The 21651-nt window shown below is 38.9% G+C and overlaps 1 protein-coding gene across 1 annotated transcript in view; it reads left to right on the forward strand.

The window, feature by feature from the left end:
• Nucleotides 1-21651, forward strand: part of ASXL3 (ASXL transcriptional regulator 3) — a 159847-nt gene that overhangs the window by 32275 nt on the left and 105921 nt on the right. Inside the window, exon 2 of the mRNA XM_088130735.1 lies at nucleotides 19850-19932. Coding sequence (XP_087986861.1) covers nucleotides 19850-19932 — 83 coding nt within the window. The remainder of the gene's footprint in view (nucleotides 1-19849; nucleotides 19933-21651) is intronic.

Genomic DNA, 21651 nt, shown 5'->3' on the forward strand with positions numbered 1-21651 from the left:
ATCCTCTGAACTTCACACTTGATGGTCAGTGGGTTATTAGCAGGATAGTAAGGGTGGTTAGCAGCACTCAGAAGAATCAAGTCCATAATGCACCAGACAATTCTTTCCTCCAGACTCAGTGGTGATGGAGGGCATAGTCTCCAGTTTTCAGGGAACAGCACACTGCAGAAGCAGGTGACGGGAACACTGCCTTAACCTCGGTAAAATGGACTAAAATTGTTTAATTAAAGACATCCTCAGGGTGGAGCTATGGGGCTTACCATACTAAAAAGATAGGCAGTTTATACTGAGCAGGGATAGACTGGAATTGCTCAGTTCCAAAATGGCCTTGGCACCTCCCTTGAAATGCAAGTAGCTGGGGCCACAGGGAAATCATCAACATGGCGCCAAGGCCCAAAAGTGTCTAAAATATTAGAAATGAACTGAGGCAATATAACAATTCTTAACTGCAAATTAAGCATTATTAAAATACGTAATTATTGCTGATGCACATTGAAGACTTGAGAAAGCTAAAGAATATCAAAAAGAAGTCAGTATGTGCTTCATTGATTATAGAAAGGCCTTTGATTGTGTTAACCTTGTCAAACTGTGGAATGTGCTTAGAAAAAGGGGACTCTAGACTATTTCATTTTCCTCATGCAAAACCTATAAACAGGACAGGCAGGTTACCTCCAAATTGGCAAAGGAGTGAGACAAACTATATACTCTGCCCTTATCTATTTAACCTATATGCGCAATATGTGTTGAGCAACTGGATTGGAAGAAAACGAGTGTGGTTTTGAAACTGGAAGAAGGGACACAAATAAGTTATATTGCACTGAAGATACTACTCTGATAGCTGAAAATGCAAATGATCTGCAAGCTCTAGTAGTAAAGGTCAAGGACCACAATGAAAAAATGGAATTAAGATTAAATATGTCTGCACTACAGACTATTACTTGGTGGAGTAGCCATGAAGGCCTTGGAAAAGATATTCACATGCCCTAATGTGATCAGAATCATGTAGGCAATGGTTTTCCTCTGACATTCTATGGAAATGAAAGTTGGACTTTGAAGAAACAGGCAGAAAGAATATTGATGCTTTTGAACTTTGGGATTGGAGAAGACTCCTGAAAATACCCTGGATAGCCAAGAAAACAAACAAATGGATCATTGAACAAATCAACCTAGAGTTCTCACTTGAAACTCAAAAGATTATACTCAAATAATCATGCAAAGACACATGCAAAGACTTAGCTCTCCTGAGAAGTCTATAATACTGGGAAAGGTGAAAAGAAAGAGAAGAGGATGATGAGTAGCAGCAAGGTGGGTGGACTCAATTACAGTGGCAGTGGATGCACCAATCAAAGACATGAAGGACCAGATTGAGAACAAGTCATCCTGGAGAAAATCTATGTGGTTGCTAAGAGTTGATGCCAACAACATGAAAAATTGGTCCTATAGCACTGCTAAAATGACAAGCAACATATTAAAGGAATATCCTATATAATGACATAAATGGGAAGCAAGATTGCACAGTAGACCATGTGTTGTTTTTCTTGTTTGCTCTTGTTGGAAGTACCTGGATGGAGTGAGGGTTCAAGAAACATTAAAAAAAAAAAACTATACAAATCTCATGTACAGAGAACATGAAAATGCAGACAATTAACATACTCTGAACTCTCATAGATATTTGAGCACTTAACTAGTGATAAATTGAAATGAACCATGTATTCAAACAATAATTATTGAATCAAAAGCTCCTTCCAGACTTAATATTACCTTTATTTGCTTTCAGCTTCTCTGGAACATTCAACTTATATTTTGAGGTTTCATGGAGGTGGGTACATCTCCCTCTTCCTTCAGCCTCCTTTTCAGCCTTCTTTCTCTGGGTTGAACTGTGGAGTCCTTGGGGCTCAGAGAACCCCAAGGACTCCACATTTCTTTCTCTCCTACTCAAGAATTTGATCAACTGATGAGAAAAGGCTTTGCACACAGTACAAGAGGACAAACTGCCAGCACACAAACTTCCCTTCTTTTCTCCCCTTCCCCAAGTTAATTTAATCAAACACAATTAAAACTTACAAGATTTTTCCTACATTATTGGTAGGAATAATTAAAAGTTCTGCAAGCCCTTGGCTTGGGCAAGGAAGGACAGCAGAAATCTGAGAGTACAAGAGTTTTCACGCAGCAGTGGAGATACAAATGAGAAACGTGCACTTTGGAAGCAAGGTGGGCAGAGAGAGACACAGAGATACTTGTTTACCAAAATTGAAGTGTGGGAGGGTGCACACCTGTGAGGGGGAGGCTGCAACATAGGAGTATCAGTATTACACCAAAGTAGCGCTATCAGGAAAAATGTTAGGTGTTGTAGTATTAACCAAATGGGAGGAAGAGCCAGGAAGTCCTTGAGGCTGATGTGCCTCTCCTCGATCATCCATTTCCTTCTTAACAGTATTCCTTTGCCTTCTAGGCACCTTTATGGCCATTCTGGCATTTTTATTGTTTGGCTAAGAGACCCAAGAAAAGGTGATGGGAGGTGATCTGCTTAGCTTAGCTAATACCATTGTTTCCTTCACTAAGGTGCAATAGTTTCACTTACCCACATAACAGCTGGAAAAGCCTATGCAAGTCAAGATGATTGTTGGCAGCCCTCCCTGGTCAGACCCAATTTTGCAATGCACGTTTCCTCTGCAGCCAAAAATACAGGACCACACAGATTCTTGCCAATATATGTGACTGCATCCTTGAAAGTTGCAATTGTCTTGGGGATAGATTAGTTGCAAGTGCATAATCCTGATATCTACTGGAAGCAAAGGATAATTTCTTTCCCCTTTCAATGTCAACAGTACCAGGTACAGGAATTCAGTTCTTTCCCTTCCATGCCACTGTGACCATTCTTCCTTGCTAGAAAAGTGTGCAGATTTTGCTGATGTTTTGGGAGAAGAAGCAACAGCTCCCTTGCCTCCTCATTGGGTGTGTGACTGTACCATCAATGTAAAGCCTGTAGTCCAGATCCGAGCTAAATGATAATATCCCATGTGTACTCAGGAGCTAGCAACTTTAAAAGAGTTTCTGGATGACAATCTGGGAAAAAGAAGAGTTTCATTCACTCTTCTACCTTTCTTGCACCTATGCCCTTATTTCTTATAAAGAAGAAAAATAATTATTTGACACATATCCATGATTATAGGCTTCTAAACTCTGGGGCTATTAGGGACCACTACCCACTCCATCTTATTTCAGATCTGCTGGACTGCCTTCAGAAGGCATACACTCATTAAATTGGACTTCAGAGGAGGTTGCCATCTGATTTGGATGAAGGAGGGGCATGAATATTTAACAGCTTTTGACACTCGATATGGCAAATCTGAATACATAGTAAAGCCCGATGGTTTCACTTACTACCCTACTGTGTTCTCCAGATACATGAATAAAATATTATCAGATATTATGGACAAGTATGTAGTTGTTTATATGGATGATTTTTTCCCCAAAAGACTCTTCCCCAAGTTCTATGCATGGGGATAGGAATGGGTTATAGCTCCTACACAAAAGCAAACTCTATGCTAAATTGGAAAAATGTTTGTTTGATCTTCCTCAGTTAGACTGTTTGGGATGTTGGATCTCTACAAAAAGTGTTCAGATGAATCCTGCAAAAGTTTGATCCATGCTTAGATGACTGACAGGCACCTAGAAATTTTAAAGATCTCCAATATTTGCCAACCTTTACAGAAGATTCATCCCTGATTTTGCAGGATGCACAATGCTGCTAACTCAATTTCTGAAAAAAGAATAGTCAAATTGTTTGCTTAAGAGCAAGCTGCCTTTCAAGGTTTGAAGAATCTGTTTTTTTATCCCAGCCATTGCTCAAACATCCAGATCCCAACTGCTCCTTTGCTGTACAAAGTGATGACTCAAATTTTGCTCTGGGAGTTGTTCTTCTCCAGGCCTCAGTGAAGGACCTCGTACATTTCACTCAAGACTTCTCCCAGTTGAATTGAACTATATCTTCAATAAAGGGTTGATGGCAATAAAAAAAAGCATTTCAGCAGTGGAGACATTTCTTAGAGGCAGTAACCTATCCAGTGCCAGAGTAGACAAATCACAAGAATTTGGAGCAATTCTGGGAAGTGTGAGAAGATGTTAACACACCACAACTTGTCTCCCAATTCTGTCTTGTCCCAAACCAAACAACCCCCCACCCCCAAGGAGTTCAGTTACAAGACTTCAGGTTTGTGCAGTTTCAAAACCAGGCAGGGTGAGTATGCAAGCGCACACAGAGCAACAAATTCTCAGTTCCTACACAGCTTGCCCTCAAAGAGTTCCAAACAACCAGAATCCAAGGGGAGAAGCAGACACATGGTCAGGTCACGGTCCAGAAGTTCAAGAGTCCAAATGTGGGTTGTCAGCCAGCCTGGGTTCAAAGGAGCAGAGTTCCTACAGGCAACGGGTTCAAGAGACTAATGCAGAGTTCCAGTAAGCAGAGCAATTGTTTCCAACAGAGGATTGCTAGCAGCGATAGTCTTAAATAGTACCTGCTGTGGGCATCAAAGATGGGAATACCCCTGATAGATGAGAAGTGACACTGAACACCTTTGTGTTGCTTGGCACTCTTTGTGATGTGCTTTAGGGCTGAGAGGAGGTCCTGAATCTGACTCCTCATCACCTGCATGTTCCCTGGCCCTGTCAGCCCCTGATGTCTGATTGCTAGTCTCCTCCTGAGACTGGTGTTCATCCAGGGCCTCCAAAGTGGCACTATCTTGCTCTTCCTGGCATACATCCAGTGTGTCCCAAGCTGCATCTTCCAGCTTGGACGCTTCTGAATCCAAGCTGGCCTTGAGAAGTTCCATATGAAATACTCACTGAACTAGTCCTGTCCTCCTGGACTGCTTCCAGATTCACCAGAAAATAACCATCAGGAAGAAGAGTCTTTGTTTTCTGTCAAGGGGGAAGGGGGTCACATTCCAGCTTCATCTGAATCTTCCATTTCATGCTTATCAATATTGATGAACTGCCTGGCCCATTTTTATGTGCAGGAAGGGGGATGTAATTCTGATGGGAGAGGTGGTATGGTGGAATGTTGGTTTGACTCAGAAAAGAGGGAGGAGAATGCCAAACCATTACAGAAGAGGTATTTGAGTGCTAAGAAACTAGAAAGTATGAGGAAGAAACTCAAAACAACTCTGCGTTGATTGTGTTATGTATAACTTGAAGTAAAAGGGGGCTTTGACCAGCTTTCAAGATTCTTTTACAATACCATGACTACATTAAGGTAAGACTCCTAGCAACTCTTGTTTCCTGCCTATCATGAAAGGCTAACATTGTAGAAAATGTGAAATAGTTTCTTTTAGTATCCAAAAAAACCTTTTTATGTTTTCATCTCAGGTTCATCTTTTGCAGACAAAGCATCACTGCTAAGAATTGCATTTCTTAAGATATAAACATCACTTTTACCAAAAGAAGTTTTTTAAAAGATCATATAAGGCTATGTGTTTATCTACTTTAAGAATAATAAAGCAAATTCATTTCTTCGTGAGATGTTGAGAGAAGGAGCTCAGAGGAGTGATGACTTGCACTTTGGCTGAAACCTCACTATCACTTCATGCAAAAGGAGTAAGGGAGGGAAGGAAGGATCTTTTACTCCTTCCCATAGAAGAAAAAAAACATGTTTTCCCTACTGGAGAAGGTGGGAACAGCAGTTATTCAGATTCTCGGGCAAAGCTCTTTACAGTGAATTGCAGCCTTTAAAAAACCAAAAAAGAGACACCACAGACTGAATCTCAGATCCTAGAATCCAGAACATATATGATTTAAAATTATATGAATATGTATGACTTAAAATTATATGAATATCACTTTGCTCATGTTACTTTTCATTAGTAACACTGGATATATTAGTAATCCAGTAATAATATTGCTAGTAAATCAATGATAGTATAAGAAATGGTTTATTATGAGAATGTGCTTTGCAAGCCTCAGACTCAAATTTGCTCTTCTTCTCTTTTATACAGAGCATGTATGCTGCTTGAATACATTAATATTAAATATAGGCTCAGGGAACAAGGGTTGCTCATTCATTCATTCATACAATTTATATAGCTGCTCAATCAACATGCAATTCAGGGCAGATAAACAAAGAATAAAATCAGTGAATACAAACATTAAAATATATGACAATATAATAAAACATCACACCGGGGTGGTCCAACAACCAAAAGCAATCACTCAAGAGAGGCTCACAAGTCCTCTTGAACCAATGCTGGTGTGTTGAAGAGGAGAAACTAGGTCTAAAGCTCTTTGAAAGGCAAGTGAGATATAAAGGAATGTAGAACTGATCTTGGGGAAGGAGGGAGCAAGCCCCTAAGGAGGACTTGCAGAAAAGATTACAGAGTCCTGAGGCAGAGGGAAGCATGAGAAAGAAACTTAAAGTTATGATTTTGTTTAGTGTAAGATGGACAGAAAGAAACTTGGACAGGCTTTCAAGATTCTGTTATGCTAACTTACTAGAATACTGAGCAATCCTGGAATCCCTACCTTGCTTGTTCTTGACTTGGCCTACCTTGAAGAGTTGACACAGAGTCACAGCCATATAGATCTTGTGGGGAATGCTGTTCCATAGGGTAGGTACAGCAACAGAGAAAACACATCTCCTGGGTCCCACCAGATAATACTGCATAAGCAACAGGACCCAGAACATGCCGATGCCAATGCTGTTAGAATTTATTGGACAAGCAGAAGTAACTGGAGGCAGGCAGTCCTGCAGATAACCAGGCCCTATGCCATGAACGGCTTTGAAGACTCAAGCAGCTTGAACTGTACCCAAAAGCCACTGACAACCAGCTCTGTTTGGAAAGTAGGGGTTCTACATGACTATACCAAGGTATGCCCATAACTACCCATGCTGCTGCATTCTAGACCAGCTGTAGCTTCAAATTGATCTTCCAGGGCAGGCTCATGCAGAGCTTATTGCAATAATCTAGGCAACAGCTGACCAAGGCATAACTAACTGTGAGTAGGGCTTCCAATCCAGGAATGGTCACTTTTTGCATGCAATATAGATTTCTGCAAAGGCCCATTAGTTATAGCTGCCATTATCCAGGAGGACACCCAAATTGTGCACTGGGTCTCTTGCAATAAGAGATGGATGGATGCAATAAGAGTGGAAAAATAACTATATTTTGTTACTCTTATCACAAGATGTAATCCTTAACAAAGCCTCTTGTGTCTGAGAAGATTTGTTCTTTGTCTTCTTCCAAGGGCACTCTACATATCTGCTGCTTCATCTAAAGTTCCTCTGAGAGTCGGGACCTTCCAGAATCCATGTTCAGAGATGCCTCACAAACACAATCTGATCCAAGGCTGCTTCCACTCACTCCTTACAAGAAGTGACTAAGGCCTCAGTTGAATTGTGTATCATATTTTCAGGAATTTCCCCAAGTGCCCTCTGAAACCCGATAGGATCCATCAGGTGCCTGGAGCAGACCAATCAAATAGGTCCTACCTCCCTGCCACAGGGTGCAGTTATGGAGAGTTCAAAAGCAATCCAAGAGTGATCTGTCTATGACAAGTAACATCCCACAACTCCAGATCACATCTCTGTCCTGAGACAAACAACAGATCCAATATATAACCCCCACTGTGAGTCAGGCCCTCAATTATTTGGGTCAGGTCAATGGTGGCCATGAGTTCCCAAGCTACTTCAGACTCTGCACCCAGTGTCTCTCAATACCATAAGTCTTGGAAAGTCCATTGTTAACCTAGCCGAGTATCAAGAAACTCAAGCAGGGAAACAGCTATGTAGCAGAGAGACTGGTCCAGGTCAGCAATCCCATGTGTTCCTACAGGCAGTGGTGTGCTAGTAAATGTTTAACAACTGGCTCTGCTGGCTCCATGCTGCTGCCTCACCGTTAGGCTAGTGGTGAGCTCAACTCTCAACTCTGCATAATAATACTCTCAGCTAGGTCAGCTCTGCTCTCAACTGCTCTACAACATTCTAGAAAATTTAACAATTGGCTCTTGCGAACTGGTACAAGCTGGCACCAGCTCACCACTGCCTACAGCAGTATTTCTCAACCTCAGCAACTTTAAGGTGTGTGGACTTCAACTCCCAGAATTCCCCAGCCAGAATTCTATGCTGGCTGGGGAATTCTGGGAGTTGAAGTCCACACATCTTAAAGCTGCTGGGGTTGAGAAACACTGGCCTGCAACTTTACTTCACATTCTAACTGTCACTAAAATAGGTTAAAATCACCTCAGGATCCAAAACAGAAAATGATTTCCACAAAAGAAATTCAGATCTCCAGCTTCTATGCAATACAGTCTTCTCATTCCTTTTTAAAAAAACTCTTTCCAATTCTTACTGTTAAGTGTATTCTTCCTTTTCCTGAGAATACTTTTTTTACATAGCCAAAGACATATTATGAGTTAGAGAAGCAAATAATTTTAAATGTAAGTTTATAATTTACATTTATATCTTATATTTTCTAAATACTGAATAAAGTCAGTGAAGTACTTACTTGCCTATGTTGCACAGTCATCCTACATATTATTAACTATGCTTTTTTAAAAAAAAAACTGCAACTTTTTATTTTTATTTAACTGTAAGCTTTATTTACATGATTAAACTATATGCAAGAAACAGGTTTCAGGTAAGTGTCCCATGGAACTGGGCTTATTCAAACTGTATAGCAGTTCATATTAATTGAGGGATTCATTTATCCACTTTAAGGCAGCACCTTTATTAGTTTCACTGAGTGTTTATAAAATAGAAATCTTTCAAATTTTCAGAGTCACCTGGCATACTATTTCTCGAACTTCACTTGGCCTCATAATGACACTGCATTAATAATGTTTTAGATTTTGGTTCTCACAGTCAACACAACTTCTTTTGTTTTAAATATTTATATAGTGCCTTTCAATAAATGGCATGCTTGCTTACAAAACAAGATAACAAGTAAAAACAGCATTAAAATAGTCTGAACGGAATTAAAATAAAAGCTTAGCACATACACTTGGGGGGAGTGCGGTGTTCAGTGGATTTCAGTGAAAGAGAAAGATTGGTTTTCTTCATTGAAATAAATGTGAAATTACTATGGATGGATTGGAGCTTGGCTGCTTGAAACAAATCATTGGCTTGAGCAAAAGAGGAAACTGGCAACAAGGTTGTGTCAGAGAAGGAAACAATCTCATTTTCCAACTGTGGTCTTTCCTTCTCTTTACGCTAAACAATGTTTCAGTTGGAGACAGTTCATTTATAAAAGCCGAGAGTAGCTGAAAAATAGTTCTGAAGTTAGAATCTGAAGTCAATGCGAATTCTTAGTTTGAAACTACTTTTCAACCATTGTGTATGGCACTCTATGGCATGCTGGCTGGGGAATTCTGGGAGTTGAAGCCCACACATCTTAAAGTTGCCAAGGTTGAGAAACACTGGCTATGACAGCCTTGCAACAATACCTGGGGTTATAAACAATACCTGGGGTTATAAATCAGCAGAGGAAACAACACCAAATTAGAAACCCAAATCTATTGGAAGACAACCTACATTAATCGAGTACTCCATCACCAAAGTAACAACCCAACCTCCCACAAGAGGAGCTGTGTAAGAACGTTATTCAAACGAGCACAAACGCAGCAACCCAGAACAGCAGAAAAAGGAAACAAACCACCTATACAACATCGTCCAACAAAATGGATATCCATGCAACTATCAAAAAGTGCTTGACCACTCAACCTACTACAGCACAACCAACACAAGCTATGAAAAGGATCACACTGCCATACATCGGAAACGTCTCAGAAACTACCAACAGACTATTACAACCACATGGCATCTCCGTAGCACACAAACCAACTAAAGCCCTCCAAAACATCTTAAGCAAACCAAAAGACCCAGTAGCCCAAGAAGAAAAAACAGGAGTCATCTACAACATACAGTGTAAGGACTGTAACAACCACTATGTAGGACAGACAGGCAGAAGGCTAGCAGAGCGCATCCATGAACACCAACTAGCAGTCAGAAGACACGATGAAAACTCCTTAATCTCACAACACATGGACAGACTTAACCATAGTTTCAACTGGGAAACTGTCAACATCTTAGACCAAGCTAAATCCAAAAATGCGAGGGAATTCCTGGAAGCTTGGTATTCAGACAAGGCAGCCATCAACAGGCACATAGAGATAAACAACATCTACGCACTATTCAAAAGAGACAATAGAAAGCAAAACAAAAGACCAGAACATCTCCTCACCAGCAGTCATCACCCAGATAAGCAGAGATTAACACCAAAATTACCACCAGACATACAAGCAGTAAACAATACCCTAATCAAGGAACTACCAGAGGGAAAAATAGAACAAAACAAAACCCCCACTCCCACCAACACTGGCAGGGCATGCCACAATATATAAACAGAGAGCAAACCCCATTCCATTCTAGCACTGAAGATGTTACCTAGCTGAGTAATGAAACGTTTGCAAGAAAACAGCCAAGCTCAGAGAACCCCAAGGACTCCATGGTTATAAAGTTGCCTGGACTGCTGTTCAAAGTAGTATTTCAAATCTGAGAGGAGTGGTAAATTGTTGTACACAAATATTAATATTGTATTATATACTGTGTTGTTGTTGTTTAGTCGTTAAGTCGTGTCCGACTCTTCGTGACCCCATGAACCATATTGCGCCAGGCCTTCCTGTCCTTCACTGCCTCCCTGAGTTTGCTCAGTTTCATGCTCATTGCTTCAGTGATGCTATCTAACCATCTCATCCTCTGCCGTCCTCTTCTCCTTTTGCCTTCAATCTTTCCCAGCATCAGGGTCTTCTCCAAAGAGATCTCTCTTCGCATTAGGTGACCAAAATATCTGAGCTTGAGCTTCATTATCGATCCTTCCAATGAGCAATCAGGGTTGATTTCCTTTAAGATTGACTGGTTTGACCTCCTAGCAGTCCAGGGGACTCTCAAGAGTCTTCTCCAGCACCACAGTTCAAAGGCATCAATTCTTCGGCGCTCGGCCTTTTTTATGGTCCAGCTCTCACAGCCATACATTACTACTGGAAAAACCATAGCTTTGACTATGCGGATCTTTGTCGGCAAGGTGACGTCTCTGCTTTTTAATATGCTATCTAGGCTTGCCATAGCTTTCCTCCCAAGGAGCAAGCGTCTTTTAATTTCATGGCTGCAGTCTCCGTCTGCGGTGATCTTGGAGCCCAAATAAATGAAGTCTGTTACTGCTTCCATTTCTACCCCTTCTATTTGCCAGGAATTGATGGGTCCAGATGCCATGATCTTAGTTTTTTTAATGTTGAGTTTCAAGCCAGCTTTTGCACTCTCCTCTTTCACCCTCATCAAGAGGCTCTTTAGTTCTTCTTCACTTTCTGCCATTAGGGTGGTATCGTCCGCATATCTGAGGTTGTTGATGATTCTCCCTGCAATCTTAATTCCGGCTTGTGATTCTTCCAGCCTGGCATTTCTCATGATGTACTCTGCATATAGGTTAAATAAGCAGGGTGACAGTATACAGCCTTGTCGTACACCTTTCCCTATTTTGAACCAATCGGTTGTTCCATGACCGGTTCTAACTGTTGCTTCTTGGCCCGCATACAGATTTCTCAGGAGACAGGTAAGGTGGTCTGGTATTCCCATCTCTTTAAGAATTTGCCACAGTTTGTTGTGATCCACACAATCAAAGGCTTTTGCATAGTCAATGAAGCAGAAGTAGATATTTTTCTGGAACTCTCGTGCTTTCTCCATGATCCAGCGAATGTTGGCGATTTGATCTCTAGTTCCTCTGCCTCTTCGAAACCCAGCTTGTACATCCGGTAGTTCTCGGTTCATGTATTGCTGAAGCCTAGCTTGTAGGATTTTGAGCATAACCTTGCTAGCATGTGAAATGAGTGCAATTGTGCGATAGTTTGAGCATTCTTTGGCGTTGCCCTTCTTTGGAATTGGAACGTAAACTGACCTTTTCCAATCCCGTGGCCACTGTTGCGTTTTCCAAACTTGCTGGCATATTGAGTGCAGCACTTTAACAGCATCATCTTTTAGTATTTTAAATAACTCAGCTGGAATACTGTCATCTCCACTAGCTTTGTTGTTAGCAATGCTTCCTAAGGCCCACTTGACTTCACTCTCTAGGATGTCTGGCTCAAGGTCAGTGATCACACCAGCGTGGACATCAGGGACATTAAGATCTTTCTTGTATAGTTCTTCTGTGTATTCTTGCCACCTCTTCTTAATCTCTTCTGCTTCTGTTAGGTCCCTGCCTTTTTTGTCCTTTATCATGCCCATCTTTGCACTAAAGGTTCCTTTCATATCTCCAATTTTCTTGTAGAGATCTCTAGTCTTCCCCATTCTATTGTTTTCCTCAATTTCTTTGCATTGTTCATTTAAGAAGGCCTTCTTATCTCTCCTGGCTATTCTCTGGAAATCTGCATTCAGTTGCTTATATCTTTCCCTTTCACCCTTGCTTTTCGCATTCCTTCTTTCCACAGCTATTTGTAAAGCCTCATCAGACAGCCATTTTGCTTTCTTGCATTTCTTTTTCTTTGGGATGGTTTTAGTTGCTGCCTCCTGTACAATGTTACGGACCTCCGTCCATAGTTCTTCAGGCACTCTGTCTACCAAATCTAATCCTCTAAATCTATTCATCACCTTCACTGTGTACTCACCAGGAATATGATCTAAGTCATACCTGAGTGGTCTAGTGGTTTTCCCTACATTCTTCAATTTAAGCCTAAATTTTGCAGTAAGAAGCTCATGATCTGAGCCACAGTCAGCTCCTGGTCTTGTTTTTGCTGTCTGTATAGAGCTTCTCCATCTTTGGCTGCAAAGTATATAATCAATCTGGTTTCGGTATTGACCATCTGGTGATGTCCATGTGTAGAGTCGTCTCTTGTGTTGTTGGAAAAGAGTGTTTGCTATGACTAGCTTGTTCTCTTGACAGAACTCTATTAGCCTTTGCCCTGCTTCATTTTGTACTCCAAGGCCAAACTTGCCTGTTATTCCGATTACTCCTTGACTTCCTACTTTAGCATCCCAATCCCCTATGATGAAAAGGACATCTTTTTTTGGTGCTAGTTCTAGAAGGTGTTGTAGGTCTTCATAGAAGCGGTCAACTTCAGCTTCTTCAGCATCAGTGGTTGGGGCATAGACTTGGATGACTGTGATATTGAATGGTTTGCCTTGGATACGCACTGAGATCATTCTGTCGTTTTTGAGGTTGTACCCCATTACTGCCTTTCCCACTCTCTTATTCACTATGAGTGCAACTCCATTTCTTCTAAGGGTTTCTTGCCCACAGTAGTAGATATAATGGTCACCCGAATTAAATTCACCCATTCCCGTCCATTTCAGTTCGCTGATTCCCAAGATGTCGACGTTCAATCTTGTCATCTCATGTTTGACCACATCCAGCTTGCCTTGGTTCATAGATCTTACATTCCAGGTACCTATACAATATTGTTCTTTACAGCATCGGACCTTCTTTTCGCTTCCAGATACATCCACAGCTGAACGTCCTTTCGGCTTTGGCCCAGCCGCTTCACTCTTTCTGGAGCTACTTGGAAATGCCCTCCGCTCTTCCCCAGTAGCATATTTGACACCTTCCGACCTGAGGGGCTCATCTTCCGGCATCATATCTTTTAGCCTTTTAACATTGTCCATGGGGTTTTCTTGGCAAGGATACTGGAGTGGGTTGCCATTTCCTTCTCCAGTGGACCACATTTTGTCAGAACTCTCTGTCATGACCTGTCCGTCTTGGGTGGCCCTGCACGGTATAGCTCATGGCTTCACTGAGTTACGCAAGCCCCTTCGCCACGACAAGGCAGTGATCCATGAAGGGGATTATATACTGTAGTGTGCAGTATATAACAGTATTGTCCAGTAGACTAAAGTGTGCAGAAACAGAATTAAAATTATTGGTGAATTGTCCTAATACGTGTATACTCTTTTGCTCCAGACTTAGTTGCATATTGGACATGCGGCAGATTGATTTTAATTGCTGGTAAAGTTGTTCCGGAGAGAGAGTTGATCACAATTACCTATGGAGTGGATGAACTCCTCTGTTCAGTTTCTCCAAGCAGAGGCTGAACAGACTTTTGTCAGTGATACATTGCTTTGTGTCTCTGCACTGAGCAGAGGGCTCTTTCTGTTGGTCTCAACGGCCACTTACAACTGCTTCTAGTAGAGTAAACATGAAAAGATAACTTATAATATGTTGATCATGTGATGACTTGACTGTTTTGTAGGAAGGTTGGGAGCATTGTGAAAAGTTTTAAATGATGAAGAGGAGTTGATGATCATAGTACATTATCAGCTTGGTCGTTTATGCATTTCTACCCACCTCTTTATGAAGCTCAAGCTCAGATACTTTGGTCACCTAATGTGAAGAGAGGACTCTTTGGAAAAGACCCTGATGCTGGGAAAGATTGAAGGCAAAAGGAGAAGAGGACGGCAGAGGATGAGATGGTTAGATAGCATCACTGAAGCAATGAGCATGAAACTGAGCAAGCTCAGGGAGGCAGTGAAGGACAGGAAGGCCTGGCGCGATATGGTTCATGGGGTCACGAAGAGTCGGACACGACTTAACGACTGAACAACAACAACAACCCACCTCTTTAAAAAATGGATACAGACTTATACTTTCTAATATAAATTTTTAAAATTATTTATAAATATAAGTACTTTAAAAACTTGTAGTTTATTCAGAAATACAGTTAACCAGCCAGTACAGTCGTAATCAGATGAACTCTGGGACTGCTCAGGCTGTTTTCTGGATGCCAGCTCTCCCTACATTTTACATATCCATCAACCCCATCATTCCTGCAGAAAAGGAATAAGAAATACAAACCCAGCTAAATAAAGGACCTTTGATAACAAAAAGAACAAGAAACAAAGATAAAACTAGTTCACATCATACCATTCACTATTTCGCCATCCTTTTCTATCCTTCCAAACGATCCTTGCTTCCATCACATCCAGTATGTTTCATATATTGTCTTTTGTTCTTTAAATTTCTCATCTCTCTCTTTCTGAGGATTTCTTTAACTCCATCAAACCACAGTTCTCTCTGTCTTCCCTCTCTTGATTCATTCACTCTTTCTTTATAAAAGTATATATACAATGGTGCTTAAAAGTTTGTGAACCATTTTGAATTTTGAATATTTCTGCAATAACTATGACTTAAAACCTGATCTATTCTCCACACAAGTCCTAAAACAAATGAGTCAAAAGCATTATACGTACATTTATTTATTGAGGAAAATTATCCAAAGCTACATATATATAATATATACATACACACATACACACACACACACACACACTCTGTATATATACTCCCTTATTATGGTCAGTTTGCCTGCAATTAGCATTAAATTGGACAGCCTTTTATCAGAAACTGGTAGGTTATTTTGGTGTTAAGAAATAATGGGAAATATGTTTATCTGTGGGGTTACATAAGATTCCTCATAGTATTGCTGCCAGCCACCAAAATATTTTACTGATTTGGAACTCTTCTGTTTATTGTAGTAACATGACTTAGTGGAATGTGGGGTAGACATGAATTGGCTCAATTTATGCTGTAATGTTTGGAAACAAGAATATAAATAATGTCAATGGTTTAACTTAAAAAGGTTAAAGAGACTTTCATTGCTCTATATTGAATAAAGTAAGAAGCATGCTATGGATAAACACTGTTTCAACTTGGACACAGCTTTTTATTCTTTAGAAATATCTTTACCAGATACTGTTTCAAAAGTTGCTTAAGGCTTGGCTTTGTATTTATTAAAATCAGATTTGCTCTAAGGAATGCAGTTTAAGTTAATTTCCAGAGATTATTCTCCTTACTAGACTAGCTACTTGGTTCCTAATAACTTAACCACTGTGGGTTATTTTTCTCTTAGTATCTCTAGCCATCTTTAGCTGAAGTTACTGTTAGTTAAACTAGTTACTCTGACTGCTGAAATATATAGTGGAGTAAAGACCTAGTTTTATTATTACACATCCTTCCACTCAAACCTCCCAATTCCTTCCCTTCTCATTGCCAGTTAGAGACCTTTGGAAGTTTAGCTCTCTCCATTCTGTGCTCCCTCCGTTAGAAATCCAGATAAACGATGCACTTTGATTTCAAATTCTTTGAGTCACAGCCTGCATTTACCTAGTCAACATACCCTTCAATTAGAGAACTGCCCTCTGATAGCACTCAAGCAATTATTTACACAACAGTAAATTCTGAAGTTGGAAAGTACAAAGGGAAGCATGCTCAGGGTACACCGGAATGAGCTGTGGGTCTGTCCAAAGCCCTGATGACATGACCTTAAACCACAGTCTAATCTACACCAGGTCTCTATTTTCTTCCCTCACTTCTGACTCCCACAGAAACCTGATGTGGCATTGATATTGTTGGTTATTCCAACATGAGCTCTCCATTCTATCAAGTAAAGTTGCTTTGTTTGACAGTTAGAACCAGTACTGGTAAGACCCTGTTTTTCCCAATTTTCACCCTATGACATGAAATGGCAATGCAACAGTGCCTTTTTCTAGAATTGTTGTTTTTCTTTCCTTTTTCAGTGGGCATTGTGAAAGCCTGCTATAACCTAGTGTAAAATCTTTTTCATCAGGACACGCATTTTTGTGGCTGTGATTAATTTGTAGTTCTCTGGTGATGATATTTACTCTGTGGTTTCCTATATAAGATGCTTAGGTCATGCTTGGATTTGGATCAACATGCTGCAAAGTGTTCCTGACATAAGGCTTACAGGAAAGAAAGTGATACATAGATATAGTAAGGGAAGTTAGGATTGAATTTAAGAAACTTGGCTTAAGTCTCAACACCTTAAAGTCAATAATGTTGTGTCAACATGTGTAGAACTTAGGTAAAATTCCCCATGTTTTTGATTGCAGTATTCCTTTGGTTTGTTCAACAGCTTCATCAGAGTCCTGACACCTGCTTAGGAAGATGTTTGCTGTTAGGCTTTAATGTAATGCCATATTTTAGAATCCATAGAATACTGAAAGTTGTAGGGATTTTTGTTTTTGGGGGGGAGGGGGGTTGGTCTGATGTAAAATAAAATTTGTTTAGCCTACATCCCTTAATGTTGATGAAAAAAAGGTTTCAGATTGTAGCATTTTTTGCAGGACAGCTTAGAAAAGAATAACAATTTGAATAGAGAGACCCATTTATTTCTCTGTTCTGAAGCTTTCAGATGGTACATGCATTGATGATTTTATGGGGATAGTGTGAGTTTTCGTTTGCTCTCATCACTTTTACTAAATGTAAAGCAATTTGTTTGTTGCATTATGACTTTTCTTGTATAATATAATTGCATTTTAACTTTTCTTCATTTTTAGATATATTAACATTAAAAAAGTAGGAAAAAGCCACTGGAAGAAGAGAAGGAAGAAGATGCAGTAATTTGCTTTTAGTAGATCATTTCTCAGATATATCACTGATACTATGCTGGAAGATAATGACCACTTCAACCCTAGTTAAAAAATTAATGAAGTATTTACCTTATGCTTTCTCATAAGCAACACATTTTCCCTTGCCAACGAAACATTTCCTTCTTTAATATGGTATGCCAAAACAATGACTTTTTTCTTTCCAAATAATATACTTGGCTCCTGTCTTTAACATTTTTCAGACTCAAGAAATATTTGCCTCTTGTTGTAGGAACGCATTTTCTTTGCTTTTTGGTAATAAGTTATTCAGAAGGGTTGGATGAATAAAAACTTCAATTCAGCAAGATGTTTGAAATCCCAGGCTATGCTAGGTTATACAGAAGTCAAAGTTATTGACACAATGGGCTATTTATTTACTCCTTCACAGTCTTTATCTTTTTAACATTTTAGGAAGCTGGCTTGCTCTATTTGTTTCTTGGTGGTGATGGAAATCTGCCTCATGGGCTTGGCTAATTTTTTTGCATTGTGCAAATTGTTTTTATCAGTTTTTCTTTGTTGGTGCTCTGCCTTTGTAAAGATGATTTTCTGTGTCCATCCTTGCAGTGGGCTCTTGTTTTCCCCTTGTCTAGTTCAGTATATTTTCTGCCTTCATTTTTTCCAAGATTAAAGCAGGCAAGAAATTGTTTTCACCTTTCCACTTTAGTCATTTTACAACAGTTGGAGCATAGATTGTGATGTCATAGAGAAGGGGACAGCACTACCGAAATTAGCTCACTGTCAGGGAGGCGCTGCCAGGGTGGGCTGAGACCCATACTTGGAAAAAGAAACAGGGAATCTTCCACAGTGAGTAATCTCACCTTTGTATAGTCAATACCCTTCATAGCAATGTCTGCTAGACTATAGTTTCTTCTTCTATCCTTCTAGGTCTATTTAGTTTAAATTCTGGAAGATTTCCAGTTCAGTTGCATTTCTTTCTTCTTCCCTTACCTCTCCTTTCATCTGCCTTCTTGTTTTTATATATTTTACTTGATTTCTTTGACCTCCCAGATCCACTTTATATATCCACTGTCATGAGTGCAATTAATATTTAGGGTTTTACTCTTTTGACAACCAATCCTTTTGGATTTATTTGGTATTATCTGCAGTTTGTTTCTTTGTAAGTTCTGTTTGTCTCCCAAAACCTTTGATTCAGCTCTGGCTTATGCTTGTCTATGTATTAAGCTTTGAATTAAGTATTAGCGGAGTAACCACAGGGTATGTTTCATGTGATTTGAAAAGAAGAGACAATGTTTAAACATATAAATGAGAAATAAAAAAAAAATAACAGCTTTAGTAGTTCAGTGGAATAGTTTGGAAAGATGTTTCATTCCATTTACCTTATTACTCCAAGACAATATTAAATTATAGGTATTGTTGACATGTAACTTCAGTGAAAGGAACATTTTACATCTATAATTAGATTACATGTAGGTTTCAGTCTTCAAATTTTAGAACATATTTGCAGCTGGGGAATTTCATGTATGGTCTTGTTACTTCCTTGTATTTGAAAGTGATATATCTGCAGAGGCTGAGCATGAATCACTACAAGATCCCAGTCATGATGTTGATAGTATCTCCTTGAAGAATTGGGAAGACTTATCAATTTTACAATTATGTTCATTAATTTATTTTTAGTGTTATACTGTTTGTGCTGTTCTGTTGGTTGCTGTGAACTCATCAGGAGAGCAGTTCAGGAGTGGTTGAGGATGGGTGTAGATATGCCAGTTGAAATAGTACTGCTGTTTTCTGCATCTGGTGGTTAAATCCCCTGGACTAATTGTCTTTTTAGGTGAAATGAAAACATCGTAAAAAAAAGCAGAGGCTTTATTTATTATTTATTTATCTAAATTTATTATAGCCACCCAACTCCAATGATTTCATATTACTTAGGTAGAATTATGGATTTATTTTCTCTTCAAGGAAGACAAAGAAGTGGAAAACTGAGCTAAAATGGAATGTTGAAGAAGAAATATTTATTGCAGTCAAAGACCAGCATATAAAACTGAAATGTATATTTCAGGACTGACCTATGATTCCCCCCCCCCATTTATAATTGTTCTTTCAAGCTTAACATTGTTTTTGATAGCAAATGGAAGAGTTTCTCAAAATTATAGAATAAGTGATAATAAATTGAAATAGTAGCAAAAGATACTTTGAAATAAATTGTGTCTTGCATTTGTAGTCATAAATAGCATTCTTATTTTTTTTCCTGCCATGTGAAGAATCTTTCTGTGCATTCCACTAAGATACTGCCCCTGATTTAACAATCTAACCCTGCTGTAAGCTACAACTGCTTCTACAGTGATTGACAGAAAATCTAGAGCTTTTTATCTTTTCTTTAAAGAAAGCTTATATTAAACACATAATAGCACAGTCACTGAACTGTAAGTAGATAACTATTGTTTACCTTCTTATGCATATTTTTCTTTCTAGGCACTGGAAAAACATCCCAATTCACCAATGACTGCAAAGCAAATATTGGAAGTAATTCAGAAAGAAGGATTGAAAGAAACAAGGTCAGTATTTATATAGTTTAATCTCTATTATTGAATTTATGGATATAATTTTATTTATAGTAAGTACTATATTGTTTGTGAGTCACTGATTAGAAAAGAATTCTAATAAAGGAAATGCAAATGCTGTATGGATAAAAATGTTATATAATGGGTAATAGATGGTAAGTTCTAAAAGGAAAAGATGACAACCATACTATTCATAATATCTAAGGGTTATCTGGCACAACTTGGTTATTCAGAGACATTTATTTTTCAAATAAATCTGGAAGCCCAAGAGGATCTGAAGTCCACCCTTAATGGATAGCCACTACACAGGGTAACAATCAATAACTGGTAATGATCATTAATTGGGGCTGAATAAAATTGCTTTCAATTGGCATATTTGAATATCACCTAACTCACTGTCCAGAAACAGCACAAAGGAAGCTGCCTTATAATGAAACATATCATTACAAGTTGTATAGTATGCAACTTAGCATTGCCTATTATGGCTGGCAGCAGTTGTTCATCATTTTAGCAGATATTTTTCTCAGCCCTCTCTGGAGAAGCAGTTTGTTGAACCTGGGTCTGCATACCCTATCACTCAACTACAGTTTTTTACCAAAAGATATGGCCTACTTGCCCATGGCCTTGTCTGGGAACTGCCTTCTGGTAGAATTAAAACACCTATATCCATAAGCCAAGAGAGTAAAATCTGAAGGTCCAAATAAAAGTCAGATATTGGTCATAATAAAAAATTGACAGTATTGTGTTATTCATCTCCATATATTGTTGTTTAGCACCATTAACTGAGAAAGAAGAAAATAAGAGAAAAGGCCACTGCACATTGTTCCTCTCCAGATAAGAAAACTCTAAGAAGCAGGCTGTTTAAAATATCTTTAAGAACCTTTATGTTTGTGTTGCACTAATCTTTTTGCAGTATTTCTAAAAAAGAAAGCATAGAGTACGGAGCCATTCATAGTATTTAACTATGGAATTTACTTTATATAATGTAGATGAGTGTAATGAGTATGTGGTGGGAACTAAATATAGGAAGCAATTATATTTCTATACTACTGAATATAGAATTTTATATCAGATGTTTTCCAACTACACTCACTACTGGGCACAACTGCCAGGGAATTTAGGATAGGAAAGATCCAAGAAATGCATACAAAAATATGGGTTCTGAGTTAGATAAATATGTTGACTTGAAAATAAAGTGATGTGGAATAATAATTTTAATTATTTTTACTCTTCTACATGCTGCTTTTTTTTTCTTGTTTTGAAAAACAAAACCACTGAATGTTGGCTTCTGTTATTAGTCATATTATAAAAATTAATACTTTGTACTCATGGTATTATTTTTCACCATATTTACCTATGCAGATGACAATGATGATTAGATTATGGTGAAATTAAATTGAGGGAAAATGACCAAAACCAAAGTAATGGAAACAGAATTAAAAATTAAATTGTCTTTAACAGTGTGAATTTTAAAAACAAAACTTCTAGGAATAATATCACTGCAAACATAATTGATCCATTCAGCACTATAAAAAATGGAAGATGAGAACAGGGTAGAATGTAGAAATGCATAAACTGCAATCATGTTAGAAATGGAACACTGTTTTCTTTTGGAGGAGTATTAAGATGCTACATGTATTGCCTTTTATCTGTAAAGTTTGTTACCTGTTACAACAAATCCTGAAAATAGATGGGGTTACTAGATAATTCTGA

The sequence above is a fragment of the Python bivittatus genome, unplaced genomic scaffold (genome assembly GCF_059951505.1).
Source record: "Python bivittatus isolate LINGU-HERP-01145 unplaced genomic scaffold, Pbiv_v1 ctg000840_np1212, whole genome shotgun sequence".
Classification (NCBI taxonomy): Eukaryota; Metazoa; Chordata; class Lepidosauria; order Squamata; family Pythonidae; genus Python; species Python bivittatus.